This window comes from Clarias gariepinus, chromosome 15 (genome assembly GCF_024256425.1).
Source record: "Clarias gariepinus isolate MV-2021 ecotype Netherlands chromosome 15, CGAR_prim_01v2, whole genome shotgun sequence".
Lineage (NCBI taxonomy): Eukaryota > Metazoa > Chordata > Actinopteri > Siluriformes > Clariidae > Clarias > Clarias gariepinus.
Genome location: NC_071114.1, coordinates 30,907,459 through 30,924,140, shown reverse-complemented (window position 1 = coordinate 30,924,140; position 16,682 = coordinate 30,907,459). Strand labels below are relative to the sequence as shown.

Genomic DNA, 16,682 nt, shown 5'->3' with positions numbered 1-16,682 from the left:
CTTTAACCCTCTGTGCTCCAGGGGGCGCCATGTCTTAACCCTGTGCTCTTAACAAGCTGGAATATGCAAAGAAGAGAATTTTACTGTGATTTATTTACAAATCTGATGCATCTCTAAATTAAATTTAATTAATTTAATAAATGTAATTTAAAAGTTAGAAGCACAGATTATCCTGGTGGTTAAAGGATTAAACCTGAAAAAATTTAATTTAGGACGTATATATGATTTCATCACATATTGACTGATTCAGTCGTTGATCTAACCCCTGCTGTTCCGGGACAGGACGTACGCTGATCGATTGAGCCCTAAAGTAGTCCAGGCTCTGTTGGACCTGCTCTGTAGTCAGCTGAAGACGTTGCTTTCCCAGGCCGCAGGAAGCATCCTCAGCACAAGTCCAGAGTCCGAGGAGAAGACGGACGACTCCGCAGACAACACGAAAAAAGACTTCAGGGGTAAATCAGTGACGCACATGGACCGTTACTCAGCTTCCCATCTACAAAATAAAATTAAAATATAATTATTAGTTGCACATTCAGGGAAATCAAAGCATTTGTGTATTTGTTTTTAGCGTTACTGCGCAAGCAACACACGGCAGAGCTACACCTTGGAGACTTTCTGGTGTTTCTAAGACGGGTTGTCTCTTCCAAAGCCATCCAGTCCAAGATGGCGTCTCCTAAATGGACTGAAGTGCTGCTTAACATCGCAGCGCAAAAATGCTGCTCAGGTACGAAGACATTGCAGCTTTTTAACATGTGAATAAAAACATCTGTAAAAAAACATAAATGAAATAAAATAAATGAAATAAATCTAATAGTAATTCTTTCAGTTTGTTTATAAACATTGAACACATTTTATTAGTTCCAATTACATTTTGTTTATGAACACTAGTTCAAAAATAGCTTCAAAAATGTTGACCAAAATAACTTTTTTTTTACTTTTAATAAAATACTGAGATATTCTTGCCATGCACATGCGTGTGTTTTGTATTACAGGTGTTCCTCTCGTGGGGAATTTGAGGACACGCCTGCTGGCGCTGCATGTCTTGGAGGCTGTACTTCCTGCCTGTGAAAGTAGCGTTGAGGATCATCAAATGACCCAGGTCACATCTTAAACACACAACTGATATGACTGTAGCTGATTAACCAAATTCTTGTTACTCAAATATGTACAAATATCTCTGAAAAAAGATATATGGTTTATTTATTTTATTTATTTTCCTAAAGTTTCATGCTTTATGATTATGAAACACATTAGAAAACCCAAATGAGACCTAGGGGTATACCATATACATGTTATCAGTATATATAATAATACGTAGTGTATAATGATAATATTAATATATATTTATATATAAATTTGGGGTTTATGCAGGAGCACATCCTGGGTGGCAAGATGAGATATTTAGGTGAAAAAAACAACAACATTTAACGCATTATAAGATAACCTGTTAGTGGAGTTTACGTACTTTTTCAACACTGTGATGTTATACTCTGCCTACTCCATATGAAGTATAACCAAACTATCGGGTATTTATATTGTGTGTATGTTCTTGAGTTCTTAATTATCAATTACTTTTATTTATTCATTAACATCTTTGTCTTTTCCCCTAACGTCAGGTGGTTGAAAGGTTGTTCTCTCTGCTGTCGGACTGTATGTGGGAGGCTCCCGTCGCTCAGGCCAAACACACCATCCACCTGAAGGAGAGAGAGCAAGAGGGCAAACTCCAGGTAAACAACGCAAATGTGTGAAGTTAAACAACAAAATAAATAATATTAACTTAAAACAAAATGTCCTCATTTCAGTTAATTGATTGCTTTCGATTATGTGAAGATGTATTCCGTTTTTATTTGACCTTAAAGAGTCACAATAACTGAATTAATCACGTTAATACCCATTATTGTTTATTGTTAAAACAATCTATATTAAATTCGTCCCAACATAAAAAGTTAAAATAAAATCTCAATTTTTCAAAAGTTTTCTGAAAGCCGTACATTACAAGTCACATAATCCAGGCTAATAATAATATTTGAAATAGAAACATGAATGAAAAAGGCGGAAACAAACCGGAATAGATTCTGCAGAGACTTAAAGTGGCACAGAAGACTTTTTAATCAAAGTAGAGTTCTCACAGGACCGCGGTTTGGAAGGTTATTGGGACAGCAACTGATTTAATTTTTTATTTTTTTACACACTTTTAATAAATTTCATTACAGTTTTTAGGCAATGCTCATAATTGTAATAAAATTAAGTCATTGGAATAAAAAAGTCATGCACAGTTCTGCAGAAAAAGTATCTGTGTGCATTGTATTCATTTTGTACATTTACAGTCCACCCCCAAAAATTTATAATTCTTATTTTAATTACATATAATTTACATAAAGATAAGCCAAATATATCTTTAAATTAAATATGCTTGATTAAAAAAAAAAAAGGGCAGTATTTTGATATTTTCAGTGTGTAAAATAGGCTGCACCGCTATGAGGTTCACTCTAAATCGGGTGTGTGTTTGTGTGTGTGTCAGGGTGAGGCAGAGGAGGAGGAAGAGAGCATGCCTGTTCAGGAAGTGATCTTCGACCCTGAGAAGACGCAGTGCTGCATGGTAGAAAACGGACAGGGTCTGACGCACGGTAGCGGCGGGAAAGGCTATGGCCTGGCTGCTACAGGCATCTCATCAGGCTGTTACCAGTGGAGGGTAAGACGCACGCACACACGCACACACGCACGCACGCACGCACACACACACACACACACACACCTAACTGTTAATACGTAGGTGCCACTTTTACTCTATAATACACGACGTGTCGCTTCTCTGCCAGTTCTACATAGTGAAGGAGAACCGTGGGAACGAGGGAACGTGTGTGGGCGTGTCACGCTGGCCTGTCCACGACTTCAACCACCGCACCACCGCTGACATGTGGCTGTACCGCGCTTACAGCGGAAACCTTTATCACAACGGGGAGCAGACGCTCACGCTGTCCAGCTACACACAGGGCGACTACATCACCTGCGTTCTGGACATGGAGGCTCGCACTGTGTCGTTCGGCAAGAACGGAGAGGTGAGGTGGACTCATGACCTGTGCATCAGTTTATAGTTATGGAAGCACCTTAGGTCCTGATCTTATTGCTTTCTTGTAGCAGCTATAAACGTGTTATACAGGTAGTCCCCGACTTACGAACCTTAGAGTTATGAATTTCAGCAAATATGCACAGACTACGGATCTACCTCCAGCTCAATCTCTAAAGTAGTTTGAGTGTATTGTACACTGCAGTGCACCAGATACCAATATTTAAAATTATATACATACTTTCAGTGTGTAAGTGAATGTATAAAATGTGTGTATGTGTGTGTATGTATATGTGTGTGTATGTATATGTGTGTATGGGTTCTAATGGTGAATAGTCCTCATTTTGGAAAATCTCAACAAAACAGAGTTCACAGTCCAGTCCAGTGGAAAACAGGTCTGGGACAAAATGGCATCTGGGATTCGGACTCGCAATTTAAAGGCGCAGAGACAACACTGTTGCATTTCACTGTAAGATTAATTTCCTTAGGCGCCATAATGATTTTTGGCCTCAGGACTCACGATTTAATCGAGTGGATTGGTATGCTCTACATTGTATATTCATGGCAAAGGTGTACAAGACTCACTTTGTCAGAATTAAGAACAAATTAGACTGAATGCGTTTGTAAGTTGGAGACTACCTGTATTATTGTTGCAAAAACATAAAGTCATAGCTTTACTTCACTGACACTGGAGACTCATTAGACTTTCATCAATGTAAATGAGCTGGTACCACTGGAACACTAACGCATTAGCCTGAGTTTATGTTATGTCAGAGCTGCTGTTATGAGAAATGAATGATTGACCACTTGTTGATGCAGGAGCCCAAACTGGCTTTTGAAGACGTGGATGCTGCTGAGCTTTACCCGTGCGTCATGTTCTACAGCAGCAACCCGGGAGAGAAGGTACGCTCCAAGCCGGTTAATAAACAGATGGACATTCTCAGGTAAACATGTTAATCTCTCTCAGACCTTTTTTTTTAAATTTTTTTTTTAAACAGGTCAAAATCTGTGACATGCAAATGCGAGGCACGCCGCGTGACCTTTTACCCGGCGACCCCATCTGCAGTCCCGTGGCCACTGTACTCGCCGAGGCTGTGTCTCAGCTGGTCAGGATCCTGCATCGCTCAGACGGCTGGACGCAGCCCATCAACCGGTGCATGCTTCAGCGGCTGCAGCAGATCCGCAGCTGCCTGCGTGACGGCGCTCCGCCCTCGGGCAGCGCGAGACTCCGTAAGAGCCGCTCGGCCCAGAGCCGAGACGAACAGGAAGAGGCTAAGGAAGAGGACAGGGACGAGGAGCGGGGCAGAAGCGGCCGAGAGCTGACCGAGGCGCAGCTGCGTACGCTGTGTAACCTGATCTGGCCTGTGCTGGCCGTGATCGGAGGTGTGGACGGGGGACTGAGGGTGGGGGGGCGCTGTGTGCACAGGCAGAGCGGGAGACATGCCACCCTGCTGGGCGTGGTCAAGGAGGGCAGCATGTCGGCCAAGGTGCAGTGGGACGAGGCAGAGATCACCATCAGGTAAGATGAAGTAAACACCTGTAGAGATACTTTTATTGAGTGATGAGTTTACGGTTCGACCGCCAGGCTGTGGATCGGTTCTCCACTCTGTCTTTTACTTTTCCTAACTCACATTTTCTCTAGCACTTCTCTCTCTCTCTCTCTCTCTCTCTCTCTCTATCTTTCTATCATCATTTCCTTTTTACTTATTTTTCTCCTTTTCTTTCTGTCAGTGTACCTTTATTTTTATCCTTTACAGTCTTCTTCTCTTTCCTTCTCTCTCCCTCCTTCTCTCTCCCCTCCGTTGTCTCTATCAGTCCCTCTCTGCCTCTCATTATTTTTGTTTCTGTCTCTTTTTGTTTCTCCTTTCAGTCTTTCTAATCATTTTTTTTTTCATTGTCTTTTTGTGTACCTCCTTTTAGTCTATTTCACCGTTTTCCTTTTTCTCATCCATATTTTTCTTGTCGCGCTCTCTTTCTCTTTGGCACTGTTTTTCTCTTTCTCTCCTGGTTCTTTTTCTTACACATACTTTCTCTTCATCACTCTCTGTATGTTTTTATTGTATCTTCTCATCCTTTAATTACTTCCCATCTGTCTTTCCTCCTCTACCTCTGGCTCTTTCTCTCTGTCCTTATATGTACTGTTACATCTTTTCATCCTTTACTTGGTTTCAAACTTTTATTCTTTCTCTCTTTATCTCCTTTTTTCCGTCTCTCTCTTTGTCCTTTCCCTTTCCCTCTCGTGCTCTCTCAGCGAACCTTGTCATCTTTTTATCTCCTCTCTTTTCTTTAACAGTCTTTTCCACTCTTTTTCATACTTTTTTATTAGCTTCATATCTTTGCATGACCTCTTCACCTCATGCTCCCTCACACTCTCGTTCTCTCTACCTTTTTCTGCTTCTTCTCTTCTTCTCTTCTTCTCTACCTCCATGTTCTTTCACGTCCACTCCTCACTGAAGCTTCCCCGCTTTCTGGTCACCTAGTGACACGCCGCTGTATAACCTGGAGCCGTGTGAGCCGCTGCCCTTCGACGTGGCGCGTTTCCGAGGTCTGACTGCCGCACTGCTTCTGGATCTGACCGCTCTGGCTTCGCTGCAGGATGACGGTGCCAAGCTCTCATCATCTTCTTGCTCTTCTTCCTCACGCCGCCACGAGCGCCGCCACCGGCACGAGACTCACGAGCCGGAGATCGAAGACAGCCCAGGTGACCTGCGTGTCTCTCACAGCCTGGACGAAGTGCGTTCCCACGCCCACCCCACTGCCCACCCTGAGCCACAAAAGGCCCCGGTGCTGGCCGAGGTTCACGCCGTGCAGCTCTCCTACCTCTGCCTCGGCGCCATGAAGAGCCTGAGTGTCCTTCTGAGCTGCAGCAAGTACGCCGAGCTCCTGCTCATCCCCAAGGCGGTGCCTGACAGCGGCCACAACTCTGACTGCGGCAGCCCAAGCGTCGGCGTCTCGCAGGAGGAGGCAGAGATGCGCTCGGCGCTGCAGTTCCTCATGAGGCACATGGTGAAGCGGGCCGTGATGAGGTCACCCATCAAACGTGTGCTAGGACTGGCTGAACTGGAGCGGGCGCAGGCCATGATCTACAAACTCGTTGTCAATAGTGTGTTGGAGGAGCAGGAGGGCGGGAAAGTCAAACAATGTGAGTCTCTAACATAATATATAACACATTTTACTATGAATGACCGCACTTTATTATCAAAGTAGCTCATTCTGAATGGTGTGTGTGTGTGTGTGTGCTTGTGTCCGTGTGTAGCGGATGGTGAGTGTGAGGAGCTGGAAGGTGAGCAGCAGTTCCAGACGCCGGTCACCACCTCACCCTCTGCCTCCAGCAGCACCTCATTTATGAGCTCCTCTTTAGAGGACACCACCACGGCAACCACACCCGTCACCACGGCAACCACGCCCGTTACTGATGCGGAGACTGCGCCAGCCTCGGAATCACCAGGAGTCATGCCCCTCAGCCTGCTCAGGTGCACATGCACACGATACATGATCATGGGTAATATGTCATATATGTAATACATGCTTGTAGTTATTTAGAAGTGTGTTTGTTTGTGTGTGCATGTGTGTGCGTATGTGTGAGTAGACAGATGTTTTCCAGCTACCCCACCACCACGCTGCTGCCTGCCCGGCGAGCACAGACACCGCCTGTCTCGTCCCTGCCCACGTCTCCTTCAGATGAACACGGCCGTAGACAGAGCTTCACCTCCCCTGAATCTCAGCCCACCCGGACTACCAACAGGACAGGTGTGTACACACACTCGACCTTAACCTTGTATGATGCTGATGCTTTTTCTGGTCCTAACACCCATTATGAGTTGAGCATTTCATTTTGAGGCCAAAGTTTATATTTTATTGTGTACAGCGCTGTCGGACCCCAGCAGTCGTCTGTCCACGTCTCCTCCTCCCCCCGCCATCGCTGTACCCCTGCTCGAGATGGGATTCTCCCTCAGACAGATCATGAAGGCTTTAGAAGCCACAGGTATGTGTATACACACACGCACACTCACACGTCTTAAAGCCCAGTGTGTGTTTTTACCTGAACTTTTAAATTCAGGTGCTCGAGGTGAAGCTGACGCTCAAAACATCACAGTTTTGGCCATGTGGATGATCGAGCACCCTGGCACCGAGGACTCAGAGGAGCGCAACATGTCCTCTGACTGCTCGGGGGCGGCTGGAGGAGGCAAGAGTGCAGAGAGGGCCTACCTGCGCTCACCTGGAGACATCCCCAATGCGGACGCCGCCGAGCCAGAGGAGGGATTCAGCGAGAGGTAGACATAAGATCTATCGCGTTTAATATTGCTACAGTTTTTAAAAATTCAGTCACTCACACTGGGCTCTGATCTCAGCAATGAAGGCTTGGATCAAGACTCCGCCTCTGCCTCCACTGGCCACGCCCCCCGTGGGCGCTCAGCCACCGGTAGAAAGCATCGCTTTGATCTGGCAGCTCGCACGCTACTGGCTCGTGCAGGTAACACACACACACACACACACACACACACAGACTTGAAAACATCATCATCATCATCATTGTGTTGCAAGGCTTCACTGGTGTGCTGGTGTGTTTTCTTGCAGCTGGGCTATACCACTCGGTGCAGGCTCACCGCTCGCAGGTACGCAGGGAGGGGTCAGGACTGCAGCAGGACTCTGGCACACTGGGCGGAGTTTACGACTTCAACCTGGACGAGGAGCTGGAGCTGGAGCTGGACCAAGAAGCCATGGAGGCCATGTTCACCCAGGAGCTCGCTTCGGACTCTGACATCCTGGGAATGTGGATTCCGGAGGTACTGGACTGGCCAACATGGGTGTGTGTGACCGCGGCCTGGGGCTGCAGCTACTTTCTTACTCACGCTAACCCTGTTAACCAAGCGTGCACACACACACACACACGCGCGCACGCATGCACATAGTGTTGATTACCCTTTCATTGGATTGGCAGATTGGACTGTAGTGCAGCTGCAAATGTGTTGTTGTGATTTGCATGTACAGTGGAACCTTAAATTACAAACATAATTTGTTCCGGAAACGGGCTTGTATCTCAAAACACTCACTCACTCATCTTCTATACCACTTTATCCTGTATTCAGGGTCGCGGGGACCTGGAGCCTATCCAAGGAGACTTAGGGCACGAGGCAGGGTACACCCTGGACAGACTCAAATTCCAATTAATGAATTTAATTAACTCAAATTAATCATTCCAAGGCCCCAAAAAATAAATACATAAAAATAATTAACACAAAATATAAAGTAAAAATAAAACAAATGCATGATGCATGATACATGATACTCGGAACAAGACTTGTTCGTTTTACAAGTCAAAATTTATTAAAAATCTTTGCTCGTCTTTCGGAAAACACTCGCAAACCGCGTTAATCGTAATCCGAGGTTTCACTGTAATCAAGTTTCTGTAAAGAGTTGTTTATGTAACATTAATGAATAGAGTCTCTGTTGTCAGTGAAGTTTTTGGTAGTTTGTAAGAATCTGCATTTTCGCTTTGAGAAAGAGAGAGGGAGTAAAGAGTAGCAGGTGAGGGAACAAGTGTTTATAGCTCATGTAATGTAAGTGAAAACAAGAACTCATTTGGAATTCCACATTGTTTAATATAATTCAATAAAATATTATTTGTATAGCGCTTTTAACAGTGATAGGTGTTTCGCCTGCCATGCGGAAGGCCCGGGTTCGATTCCAAGCCAGTGCCCGAACCCCCCAACCACTGGATGCAGTGCCGGCCCTGAGCCCGGATAAAATGGGAGGGTTGCGTCAGGAACGGCATCTGGCATAAAACCTATGCCAAGTTGTTATGCGGTATTTCGCTGTGGCGACCCGTTGCTGAAAGCTTTACAGCTTTACACAATCAGAAGAATTATTACAGTTTATATAAAATGTGAATGTGTAATGTGTCAAAATAAGACTGTCCCTGATGAACAAGCTGAAAATGACGGCAACAGTGGCAAAAATTTCCTGACATGGCGAGAAACCTTGAGAGGAACCAGACTCAACAGTGATAACGGATAGCAGGAATTGATCTGCAGTCATACTGTGTGTTAGGAGGCTGGAAGTGTTTAAGTTAATATGGAGTCTAGTTTGTTCCTAAAGGCTCAGGTAAACTGTAGGAAACTCCAATCCTGAACTATCCTCAGAGAACAGCTGTCTGCATCAGCCAGGCCAGGCCCGTCTTCGTGGAAAAGGGGATATATAACTATAAATAAATAAAATGTGCAATGTGAATTGGAATTCCACTTTAATTCCATTGTGGAAATTTTAGATTTTAGAGGAGTAAGAGAAGTAAAACAGTCTGGGTCGTGCTGATCTTTAGCGTGGTGACAGATACTCTGCTTTATTATGTCACCTAGTCACTCAGTATTTCATTTTGTCTCTCTCTCTCACACACACACACACACACCTCTCTGTTTTTAAGCACCGTCACTTTCCCTTACTCTTTCATGCAGCAATCTCTGTTTGTTTTGTACTTTGTGTATTTTATTAAATAAAAAGCTCTTCCTGTTCTTACTAACACATTAATACTGCTGTATGCTACAGCCTCGAACCACACCCTGTGAACAGCACGAGCACTTTTAGTGATTCGAGACGTCTTATGGTTTTCATGTGCGTTTCTGTGTAGCACGTGTGTGAGTCAGAGGAACGTGAGGAGGTGGTGGTCTGCGAACTCTGCGATGTGAACGTATCCAGCTTCAACCAGCACATGAAGAAGAGTCATCCGGGCTGTGGGCGGAGCGCCAACCGCCAGGGTTACCGTAGCAACGGGTCCTACGTGGATGGCTGGTTCGGAGGCGAGTGTGGAAGCGGGAACCCATATTACCTTCTGTGTGGCAGCTGCAGGGAAAAGTACCTGGGGATGAAGAGCAAGCACAAAGGAGTGGTGCAGGAGAGGTTAGTCTTACAGGGACGTGTGGGCGGGGCTAGAAACGAGTGTAGGTCACTGTTTGGTTGAACATGATGACAATCCTGGTTCCATCTTCAGTGGAATTTCTCACCACATTTCACTACATTGTTATCTATTATTTGGTGCATTTGCGGTTTTTTTTTCATAAAAGAATTTTATTTAAATGTTGGACAAAATCTTGTGAACCTGCAGCGGCCAATGATGCAAATCGTGTAAATATACACCGTGTTTGCACAGTCAAATAAGACAATGTGAGTTATTTGATTTATTTATTTTCAGATATAAGGGCCAGGCTCCTGATCTGCTGGGAAAACAGGACAGTGTTTATGAAGGTATTCAATATTTCTTGTGTGTTTTTGATAATAAACACCATCACTTGCTTAAGACTGACTGCTCAGGATGTAGGTGTACCAAACTTTGTGTGTGCTTTGTACAGAGGACTGGGACATGCTGGACGTGGACGAGACTGAGAAGCTGACAGGCGAGGAGGAGTTCGAGTTGCTTTCAGCGCCGCTCGGACTCACTGAACGCAAACCCGTCCCCGAGGCTGTTCACTTTCCTGACACGGACCCCCTCGGAGCCTCCGTCGCCATGGTTACAGCCACAAATAGCATGGAGGAGACCCTCCTGCAGATAGGCAAGACACTCTCATGCTCACACATTACTATTAGAAGTTTTCCGAACCCAGAACGACTCTCTGCATTATTTAGGTGTTTTATCGAGCAGTAATGAGAAATAAAAATAATAATAATTCAAATAAGTTTCTTTTTTCCTTTCTTGAATATTTGAGGGATTTAAGTGGTTGTGTCTGGTTGTTTTATCCTGTTTTAGTTTCTGTTTATTTTTTAAATATAAATGACTTTAATAACTTAATAGAAATTAGCAATTAATTTAAATGATATTTTTAACCTATTTAAAATATTAAGTGATTAATCAAAGAAAAAATCTGCATGAAGAATGAAGTAATCCCCCCCAAGCCAATAAAGAGTTAATCACTCATTTTGAATCACTGTTCACTGAATAATTATCATCAAATAACTAATTACTTAATGAACATATATTGATTTTCATTTAAGAAGTTAAAGTAATATGGATTTTAAATTATCAAATTTTATGCCTTTTTTCTTATTATATTTTAACCCTTCTCAAGTACTTTGGGGAAAGACTGTAGCCTAAAATTGATGTTTATTATAAAGAGTTTAAAGTTTGTCTGTACATCACCCGCAGGCTGCCAGAGTTCGGTGGATAAGAGCTCGTCAGGTCGCATGTGTTTGGGTGAGCAGGCGGCGGGTCTTCAGTGTTCCGCTGATCGTATGGTGGCTTTGAGGAGAGTCACTGCAGCTGCTCAAGTCCTGGTGGCCAGAACCATGGTGATGAGGGCGCTGTCTCTGCTTTCGGTCAGGTGAGTCTGTGTGCGTGTCTGTGTATGACTTTTACCTGTATACGTTTATAGCATTTATCCAATTGTGTGTTTGGTATGTGTCTGTGAATCTCAGTGGTTCTAGCTGCAGTCTTGCTGCTGGACTAGAGGCTCTGGGTCTGACGGACATTAGGACCCTGGTACGTTTGATGTGTCTGGCGGCGGCCGGTCGCGCAGGTCTCTCCACCGGCCTCGCCTCAGGCCCTGGTGCTTTAGAGCGGCCGCGTGGAACCAATAAACCCACCAAACCCATCTCCTGTCTGGCCTACCTTAGCACTGCCGTGGGCTGCCTCGCCTCCAACAGCCCCAACGCCGCCAAGCTGCTCGTCCAGCTGTGCACCCAAGTGAGTCCCCTTTTATTGGTAACTGTTCTCACACTGACTCTCAGGTCCTCTAATCATGTTCGTCTTTTGTTATCCACACAGAACCTGATTTCGGCAGCTACAGGCATGAACCTGACCACAGTGGACGATCCGATCCAGAGAAAGTTTCTGCCCAGTTTCCTAAGGGGCGTGGCTGAGGAAAACAAACTTGTCACATCGCCAAATTTTGTCGTGACTCAGGCTCTAGTGGCGCTGTTGGCCGATAAAGGAGCAAGACTACGACCCGGTTATGACAAGGCCGAACCGGAGAAGAGAGGTTAGAGGCGCCAATTGTCAGATTTTCCACGGCACATTTTTAAAAAAATTATTTGACCAATCAGTAGGCAGTAATGTACTGGATCAGTGGAACTTTATACGTTTTATACATTATAATTATTTATTTTCACATCGTTTGTCCGCTATAGCAGATGTTCTGGCTTACATAGCAGCAGACAGTTTTGTTATCTTCACTCATCGCTCCTCTCAATGTGTGTTTGTGTGTCTCCCTCAATTCCGTCCTTAATCCCTGGTGTGTCCTTGCAGGGTTAATTTCCTCTCTCTATGCCCACCTTTCCTGCCCCTCCCCTTCTGTAGGGCCGTTGGAGCTGGCCAATGCGCTGGCGGCGTGCTGCCTCTCGTCCCGCCTCTCCTCCCAGCACCGTCAGTGGGCCGCGCAGCAGCTGGTGCGGACACTTGCCGCCCACGACCGCGACAACCAGAGCCGACCACAGACCTTCGCTGACATGGGGGGCGACTTGCGCAAGTGTTCAACTATCAAGCTAGAGGCTCACCAGGGCAGAGTACGTCCCAAGCCCATCATTGGAACCTCATTGTCTGTTGTTGCAAAGACTTCAAAGATTTTGATTAGAAATCAGAGATTACTTAAGTTTTTATTAAAGTTGCATGGTAAATTAAAAATAAAAATCAGATTAATGTTTAATTGTGAAAGTAAGAGCATTTTCATACACATCATGTGGTGAGAGCTGCGTGTCCATACGAAAAACACTTGTTAGGGAGACTTGTCAGAAAAAAGGCTTCGGTTTGCTACGCAGTATAAAGATTGGACTTTGGAGTGATGGAAAAAGCACATGGTTGAGTCCAGATTGAGCCTGTTCCAGAGTGATGGGCGTGTCAGGGTAAGAAGGGAAGCGCATGAAGCATGAATGCACCCATCCTGCATAGTGTCCACTGTACTAGGCAGTGTTATAATCTGGGGTTGCTTCAGTTACTTCACTTTTTAAATAGTGATTTGAATGCATTATTTTGGTTTTATTTAAAGTTACCTAAACTTGCGTATGTCAGTCCATTAAGGCCAGAAAATACATGTATATATATTAAGCACCTTCATGGAATTTGGAATCTTTTCGTCTCTACACTTTGCATTTATCTTTCATCACCGTTTTTGCTCTCTCCAGGTGATCTCCTGTGGGTGGTGTAATAAGAAAGGTCTTTTGGCGACTAGTGGGACTGATGGAACTGTTCGAGTCTGGAATGTGAACAAGAACCAGTACACCCTGCAGCAGACGTGTGTCTTTAACAAAACGTGTGTTCTTCACACTTTTCCCTGAGCTTGAGAATGTTGGTATTTACGGAGGTGTGTGGTGTAAGAGTGTAATAATTACTCTATGGCTGTGCGTTATCAGAGATGGTTGTTCCCCTGAGGAGTGTTCTAGCGGACTGGGTTCTCCAGGTGAACCGTGTCTGGCACCTGTTGCCTGGAGTGTCCACGGGAAGTTTCTAGCAGCTGCCATGGAGAAAGTGGTCAACATCTGGCAGGTCAATGGTGAGGGTTTTGTTTTCCCTCTTTAAAGTTTCCTTTAATGTTTCCCACAGTTAATGGTTTAATGATTTGTTTAATTCAGTTATTCTGTATAAACTTAAATTATATCTTAAGCTTGTGCAAGATAAAGGATGAAACAGCTTTACATTTGAATGTTAAAAACTGGAGTTATTTATCTTTATCTTGAATATACACAGATAGTGAATTAGTTCTGTGTATGTGTTTGTGTAAAGGGGGTAAGGGTTTGTTGGACCTGCAGCCTCACTGGGTGTCGTCTTTGACGTGGCCGGAGAACGAGGCGGGGTGCCTCTGGGCTGGAGAACCTCGAGATCTCCTGTTGGTTGGTCGTATAGATGGAACCCTGGGCCTGATTGAAGTTCTAGGTTCCTCAAACATGCAAAGAACCGAACTACTGCACTGCTACAGGAAAGATGGTACTGGGCATACACACACAAACAAACACACACACACACACACACACACACACACACACACACACACACACACACACACAGTAACTAAGCATTTGCTGTTTATTCTCTGGTTTTATTTTCGTGTTTTTTTGTGTGTGTGTGTTTCAGCGGCTGTGATGAACATCGCGTGGTACAGTGAGGATCGGCCGTTTGCTGTCGGATACGCGGACGGAAAGCTTCTGATCGGCTGTAAGGAAGCGCTGGAGAACGGATCTGTCGTCGTCATCGATGCTCATAAGGTTAGAAATGCACTGCAGGTACACAGCGCCAAACATAATAGCAAAATATTATTCTGATTTGTTTAAAGACTACTATGTCTATTTTGTATCTAAATAAAACATTAAATAATGTTAATACTGGTATTAAAATAAGTAAGTTAATTTAACAATTTTTAATTACATAAATTTGACCTTAACATTTTGGCCTGCCGGTTTTGTATGGAAATAAAAGACTTGGATGCTGTTCTTGAGGCAACCCTACCGCACTATCCCTCAGTCCCGTTCCTTAGCAGAGTAATAGTGTTCAATTCCCGGTGGTGAGGAGTGATGACTTTGCAGCCCAATCCCTCCACTGGTGTGACCCACATTTTTGATTAAAAAAAATTTTACTAAGAAAAAGTGCAATAAACTTAGTCCCCAACTTACAAACATTTAAGTTACCAATTTTCTCAAATATGAACGGACATTGTACAGACATTGCTTGTATGAATTGTACAAAAATATATTTTTATATATAATATATAAATATTGGTATCTGATGCACTGCAGTGCCTCAGATAGCAATATTTACAATTATGTACAATATTCTCAGCGTGTAAGTGAATGTATAAAAAGTCTGGCGTATTGTATGTGTGCAGGAGAAATCAGTCAGCCTCGTTGGTTTCAGTAAATCAGTCCGGGAGCACATTGGTAGAAAATGTCTGTTCTGTAAAGCTATCCCGATAGTGAATATTCCTAATTTCGGAAAATTCTCAACAAAACAAAGTTTATAGCCTAATACGGTGGAAAACAGCTCTGAGACAAAATGGTGTCCGGAATTCCTCTCGCGATTTAAAGGCACAGAGACAACACTGTTAGATTCTTTGATATTACATATTTGTGTCAAAGACCCACTTTGTAGTACTTAAGAACAAATCTGACAATTGGATCTTGAATTCCTTCTTGTGTTTGTTTAGGAAAGCATCAGTTCCCTGCGCTGGGGTCCCGGAGGGCAAATTTTATTAAGCTGTGCTAAAGAAGAGATGGTGTGCCTGTGGGCGGAGTCTGGGGCGGGGCTTGGACGGAGCTGGGTGTGTCTCCAGAGCATCAATCACCCAAGTGTAGTGAACGATGTTGCCTGGTGCGGTGTCTCTGGACAGGGACCTAAAGCACTGCACATGCTGGCCACGTGTGTATATATATACACACACACACACACACACACACACACACACACACACACAGTTAAAATATCTCTCGTACACTCTGTCCATCACACACACTCTGTGTGTGTTTTTCAGGTGTTGTCAGAATGGTTTGGTGTCTGTGTGGACCGTGCCTCAGGACCCCACAGCGTTCTCTCAGTCCAGCTCAGCCAGCACAAATGCATGGTGGGAAACGGAGTGCAAAACAAAAGCCAGGGTAAGGTCACACAAAAAACTGTTAGTTTGTCCTTTAGTGTGTCCGGCGCGGAGGCGGTCCTGTTCGTAGAGCGAATATGAGGGGATTTTTGTCACCACTTGAATTTGCTCTTTTAAGTGCAGTTCAGATTCTCTTTACTTTCTACTTTAGTTCTGGTGATGACTGAAAAGCTGAGCGCTGTTAGTTGGTTTTTTACCTGCCATGCTGAAGGGCTAGGTTCAAATCCCAGCAAACAGTGCGAGAACAGTTTTTTTTTTAAGGTGATTGTGCTGCAGCCATAAAAGCATATTCTTGGGTCTATTTCAGTCGACTCAGAGATCGACACAGATTCGAGTCTCAGGTCCTTAGAATCTAGTGGACCTGTAAAGACCTTTAGTAATAGTGTTGTCATGGTTACCATGTATTTCTCTCTCTCTCTCTCTCTCTCTCATACAAGGCATTTTGTTCACATAATCACTAGATCAGCTAGAGATGTTTTTGTGAAAAATTCATAAAATTAATAAATTAATAAAAAATTTTATTCTGTTGATGTTTAATAGAGTTATCTGTCTGTGTGTGATCTCCAGTTCACCCCCCAGTGGCGTGAGGCGGCAGTGTGTGTCTTTCAGCTACGAGGTCACATGACTCCGGTTAGGACGATAGCGTTTAGTCCTGATGGTCTCGCTCTGATCTCCGGTGGTGTTGGTGGTCTCCTGAACATATGGTCTCTCAGAGTCAGTGAAACAGGAGCACACACACACACACACACACACACACACACATCCCTATATATTATCTGAGTTCTGTGGTGCTATGAATTTGTTTGTGTGTGTGTGTGTGTAGGATGGCTCTGTGCTACAGACGGTGGTTGCGGGCTCAGGAGCGATTCAGAGCACCGTGTGGATCCCGGATGTCGGAGTGGCCATCTGCTCCAACCGCTCAAAGGTTACACGCTCGTTATACAATTATAAAAACATGACATTTTTTTTTTTTTAAATGTTTTAACTTGTAGTAAAGTGTGTTTAACTAATATATTTTAATGCAGACAACAATGTATAAGACCAACTTTTTAAAA

The 16,682-nt window shown here is 44.2% G+C and overlaps 1 protein-coding gene across 1 annotated transcript in view; it reads left to right on the top strand.

Annotated features, from left to right (window-relative positions):
* The window catches only part of herc1 (HECT and RLD domain containing E3 ubiquitin protein ligase family member 1), a 54,215-nt gene that overhangs the window by 23,203 nt on the left and 14,330 nt on the right, over positions 1–16,682 (top strand). The window contains exons 31-60 of the mRNA XM_053513840.1: positions 283–452; positions 569–724; positions 993–1,099; positions 1,617–1,727; positions 2,522–2,692; positions 2,820–3,059; positions 3,887–3,970; positions 4,066–4,586; positions 5,548–6,209; positions 6,324–6,540; positions 6,657–6,817; positions 6,936–7,052; positions 7,128–7,341; positions 7,420–7,541; positions 7,646–7,875; positions 9,693–9,961; positions 10,254–10,306; positions 10,411–10,611; positions 11,202–11,376; positions 11,471–11,738; positions 11,820–12,033; positions 12,351–12,556; positions 13,172–13,299; positions 13,400–13,539; positions 13,770–13,970; positions 14,118–14,248; positions 15,184–15,395; positions 15,508–15,628; positions 16,195–16,341; positions 16,451–16,552. Coding sequence (XP_053369815.1) covers positions 283–452; positions 569–724; positions 993–1,099; positions 1,617–1,727; positions 2,522–2,692; positions 2,820–3,059; positions 3,887–3,970; positions 4,066–4,586; positions 5,548–6,209; positions 6,324–6,540; positions 6,657–6,817; positions 6,936–7,052; positions 7,128–7,341; positions 7,420–7,541; positions 7,646–7,875; positions 9,693–9,961; positions 10,254–10,306; positions 10,411–10,611; positions 11,202–11,376; positions 11,471–11,738; positions 11,820–12,033; positions 12,351–12,556; positions 13,172–13,299; positions 13,400–13,539; positions 13,770–13,970; positions 14,118–14,248; positions 15,184–15,395; positions 15,508–15,628; positions 16,195–16,341; positions 16,451–16,552 — 5,851 coding nt within the window. The remainder of the gene's footprint in view (positions 1–282; positions 453–568; positions 725–992; positions 1,100–1,616; positions 1,728–2,521; positions 2,693–2,819; positions 3,060–3,886; positions 3,971–4,065; positions 4,587–5,547; positions 6,210–6,323; positions 6,541–6,656; positions 6,818–6,935; positions 7,053–7,127; positions 7,342–7,419; positions 7,542–7,645; positions 7,876–9,692; positions 9,962–10,253; positions 10,307–10,410; positions 10,612–11,201; positions 11,377–11,470; positions 11,739–11,819; positions 12,034–12,350; positions 12,557–13,171; positions 13,300–13,399; positions 13,540–13,769; positions 13,971–14,117; positions 14,249–15,183; positions 15,396–15,507; positions 15,629–16,194; positions 16,342–16,450; positions 16,553–16,682) is intronic.